We start from the raw sequence: 4,531 nt of genomic DNA, 5'->3' as shown, positions 1-4,531 counted from the left end.
ACAGAGGATGGGTTTTCAAATGGCTTCACCAGTATTCAAGGGAGGAAAAAAGGGAGATGAAACAAATTTAGAAGATAGACAATGATTGACTTACAGAGGACAAGAATCTTCAGTCAAAGGATCATAAATTTGGAATTCATCTAAAGCAGTGGCTCTTGACCTGTTTTGAGTCATGGGTCCCTTTGGCAGTCTATTGGAGAATATAGACTCCTTCTCTGAGTGAGGTTTGGTGTCTACTTTAAAATATTAAAGAAATGCACATTTTCAGTTAAAGTAAAAAAGGTTAAAATAAAGATCTCATTTTTCCCATGCAAGTTCATAGACCCCATTGAAATCCATCCAAGGACCCTCAATGAAGAACTCCTGAACTAAATTCTAGACCAAACCCTCATTTTACAGATAAGAATCCTGAAAACTGGAGCAACTAAGTAACTTACCCAAAGTCACACAGGAAGGATACATGGAGGTAGGATTTGAACCCAGGTCATCTGTATCTAACACTTCCCATTGCACCACATTGTTTTGGGGGCTATTTAATCCCACTTTCATCTACATAGCATCTAGGCCTGACTGTCATTTGGCTATTGCATCTTTGCTTTAGGAAGATAATCCTTTGTGTGTGTCTGCTCCTACCCAAATCTCTATCCTAAGCCCCATGTTCTTCTTCCCTTCAAAAGCAAGCAACCCTCCTGGGCCAGCTCATCAAATTTTATCTCACAGCAGGTTATCATGTAATGTACTTCGCAAACTTTAAAGTGCTAGATAAATGTTAGCTACTAGCTACTGCTATCAGGAAAATATTCAACCAAGCCCCCAACAGGTTGATAATGCCACGCTTAATAATAATAGCTCGCATTTACATAGTATTTTATGGTTTACAAAGTCCTTTACATACTTAATCTCATTTTATCCTCACAATGACCCTGTGAGGTAGGTGTTACTATTATCCCCATTTTACAGATAAGGAAATAGAGTGAGAGGTTACATGACTTGTCCAGAATCTACTAAGTGTCTGAGGTAGGATCTGAACTACATGTAGCTGGCTCCAGTAGGCAATATTAACAGCTGATCATTCATATGGCGCTTTAAGATTTGCAAAGCATTTTATATGCATCATCTCATTTGATCCTAAGATTCCTTCTATAGATGCATGATCTCATCTAGGTAGACTGTTCAGTTGTTTTCAGTTGTCCAAGTTTTCATGTCCCCATTTAGGATTTTCTGGGCAATGATAGGGGAGTGGTTTTCTATTTCCTTCTCCAGCTCATTTTACAGATGAGGAACTGAGGCAAACAGGGTTAAGTGACTTGCTTGGGGTCACACAGCTAGTTAGTGTCTGTGGTCAAATTTGAATTCAGGTCTTTCTGACTCCAGGCCAAGCGTTCTATCATTGCGCCACCTAGCTGCCCTATATAGGTAGACACTTTCTTTTTGTTTTGTTTTGTTTTGTTTTTTCATAATCCAAAAATCTTTTTATTATGTTTTTAGTCATTTATGCCATGAATTCATAGGGGATTGGTTCCAACAGCTCGGGTTCCTTGCCACTGGTCCTCACAAAGTGTGTTTCTCTGGGTGGAGCAGACTGACATTTCAGTTGAACCCAGGTGCCTTTTTCTTTGGCTTCCTTCTTCTTCTGGTCATTTTCTTTTACCCTCTTCAGGAAGCTATCTCTGCTCTTAGAATGCTTAATATGCTCAATACCCACATTAATTCTCTTGGCTAGAATCTTGCCCTTAACCTGTTTGTTTACAACAATGCCTACAGCATGTTGAGTAACATTATAGACCCGTCCAGTCTTGCCATGGTAACATTTGTGGGGCATTCCTTGCTGAACTGTGCCCATACCCTTGATATCTACAATATCACCTTTCTTGTACATTCGCATATACATAGCCAAAGGGACAACACCATGTTTTCTAAAGGGCCTAGAAAACATGTAACGTGTCCCTCTCCTTTTTCCTTTTGTGTTCGTCATTTTGGCAACTCACTGGAATACGGCAGAGCTGGCAGAAAGCGGTAGACACTCTCTTTAATAGTAACTATATGTCACAAGCAGCACGTGAACCCTTGCCTTCTAGACTCCAAGACCATGTAGATTTCTATCCACTATGCCATGCTGTCTCTCTCCATACAGGAATATACCCTCCTATTCTTGTATTTTTTTTTTTTTGCGGGGCAATAGGGGTTAAGTGACTTGCCCAGGGTCACACAGCTACTAAGTGTCAAGTGTCTGAGGCCGGATTTGAACTCAGGTACTCCTGAATCCAGGGCCGGTGCTTTATCCACTGCACCACCTAGCTGCCCCAGTATTTTTAATGACTTGCTAACATACTTGCAACCTCCACTCACCTTTTAGAGTTGTTCTGCCCCAAAAAATCATCCCCTGATGAACAACCTGCCGGTGCTTAACCTCTCCATAGACAGCTAAGACTGTTTCTCAGGCAGGATGTTACCAGGCTTGTGCTCATAGCCTTTGGGAAAGGGTTTGGGAAATTCTTCCAGAGCTTGCATTACCATGACCTCCAAGAATCCAGGGTCACATCACCAGCAGAGTAAGGGCTTAGAGAACCAGAGTCGTGCCCACCTATAATTCTCACCACTGGCAAAAGAGGGGTATATCTTTAAAAGTTAGATACATGGAGAATGGGTGAGAAAAGATACTGTGCATGAGCTGAGCTAAAATAATTCCATTGGATTCAAATGAGATTTATTAAGTGTCTTCTATTTTGAAAGCAAGGGATAATTATAAGCAATAGGGTAGAAATAGGAAGTATAGGACAAATAGTTCAGCATACTTGAGTAATATTCAGTTTTTTGCCCTTACTCCGTGTAAATGTACTTTTACAACAGGGGAAGAGAAGGTCTTTAAGTTTCCAAAAACTTTTAAATACATTATCTCATTTGATCCTTCATCTATCAAGGTGACATTTCTGATCTACTATTATAAGGTATATGTTTTTAATTATTTTTTCTATAAGTACTAAGGAGTTTTCATTGAAATAGTCACACTCTCTTGCTTAGTCCCCCTTGAACCAAAGCTATACATTTACTACATTGACTAAGCAAAGGGAATAGGCCTTGTGTGTGTGTGTGTGTGTGTGTGTGTGTGTGTGTGTGTGTGTGTGTGTAAAAGTCTGAAAGAAATAGTGCATTTCCCTCAGTTCCCAACTTACCATGAAAGGACTTAGGCACTAAGAAGAAAACCCAAAACATTTATACAATGAAAGATGTTTTTATTATTAAAGAGATATAAAATTCCCATTCAATGTATGCTTTATATATAAAGTTGATTTATTTTTCACTTGCTCAGTAGACCAATGGTTTCCTGGATACCTTGCTCTCAGTCCTCAACGTATCAAGGTCTGTGTCTGGAGAAACTCATGACACTTCCACAGTACTGTCCTGTCAAGATGCAAGAAAAGTGCTGTTTCAAACTCTTGAATAAATAATCCTTTAAGGAACAGATGGGAGCTAAAGGGAGAATTTTGCTCTAAACACAGCCATTTATATGTAGTCACTGAATCCCATAGTCCCCATTTTCCCTTCCACAAGGAGCAATGTTCCAGTCAACTGACGGTTCCCTTCCTAACAAGGACCTAGGAGTGCTTTCTAATGGTTGCAACTTAAACAATGTATATTCAATGCTTAATCATCATCACATCTAGAAATAAATTCCTTCTTTTCTATATTAAATCCTCTTCTCTTCTATATAACAAAGTCAGTACCTTAATGTGATTTTTATTCCCTACTTCCTTCCCCATGGCAAACCTAAAAAATCCATATTGCTTTTTTTTTCCATCTCAACATCCCCAAAGTGTCCTTCTTTCTCTCTATCCTCTATCTAAACCCTTCCTAAAAGCATCAATCCTCTCTTACTATAATAATCAAATTCTTCCTCTTTGGTTCTTGCCTCTCTGGTTCCATGTTTATAATGGGCTTCACTTGGTTCTATTACTCTAATGTTCAGTGAAGTTTTACTCTGATGACTCATTGAGTTCCTAGGCTCTTAAAGGTATCCCAAGGAAGTATGGATGAAGTCTGAATGGTCTGACCAAGCCAGATTGTGAGTTCCTTGAGACTAGGGACTTGTCTTTGGTTTTGCCTTCACTTTCCATTCCCTTCCACAGGAGACTCACTTTTGTCTCACTGCCATATAGCAGCACAGTTAGAGAGTATTGAAGAAATGAGCCTTTGCTTTCATGGGAAGTTTGGAATCAGAATCTTGTGATTTCTTGCAAGTAATACCCACTCTCATCCTCCTTATTGTCCATCTGCATTGCCTGTTCTATATATGCATATTATAGAACAAGTTCTATGTCCATCCATATACATATTGAAATCTGGACAACAGATATTCTTCATTTCCTTGGTCTTTCCTGTGTGGATGGATAGGCTAAACTCCTTTGAGAGATCATAGATCTCTTCCAAGAAGGCCTTGAAATCTTTGGGGGTGTGACATGTGCAAAATAGAACATCTTAGAGGACATAACAATCAACAAGGACTGTGTGCTGGATCTGTCCCATCACAGCT

General features: G+C 39.5%; 1 protein-coding gene across 1 annotated transcript; it reads right to left on the bottom strand.

Annotated features, from left to right (window-relative positions):
- Positions 1-1,492: 1,492 nt before the first annotated feature.
- Positions 1,493-1,975, bottom strand: LOC122751999 (60S ribosomal protein L21-like). Its single transcript, XM_043999267.1, has one exon. The coding sequence runs from the start codon at positions 1,973-1,975 to the stop codon at positions 1,493-1,495; it is 483 nt and encodes a 160-aa protein (XP_043855202.1).
- Between the last annotated feature and the right edge of the window lie 2,556 nt (positions 1,976-4,531).

Source organism: Dromiciops gliroides, chromosome 3, assembly GCF_019393635.1.
Source record: "Dromiciops gliroides isolate mDroGli1 chromosome 3, mDroGli1.pri, whole genome shotgun sequence".
Taxonomy (NCBI): domain Eukaryota; kingdom Metazoa; phylum Chordata; class Mammalia; order Microbiotheria; family Microbiotheriidae; genus Dromiciops; species Dromiciops gliroides.
The sequence above is the reverse complement of the archived record's forward strand: the minus strand, read 5'-3'. Positions and strand labels throughout refer to the sequence as shown.

Bases quoted from the DNA above. Each gene is read 5' to 3' on its own strand.
- LOC122751999 (XM_043999267.1), bottom strand. From the start codon at position 1,975: ATGACGAACACAAAAGGAAAAAGGAGAGGGACACGTTACATGTTTTCT.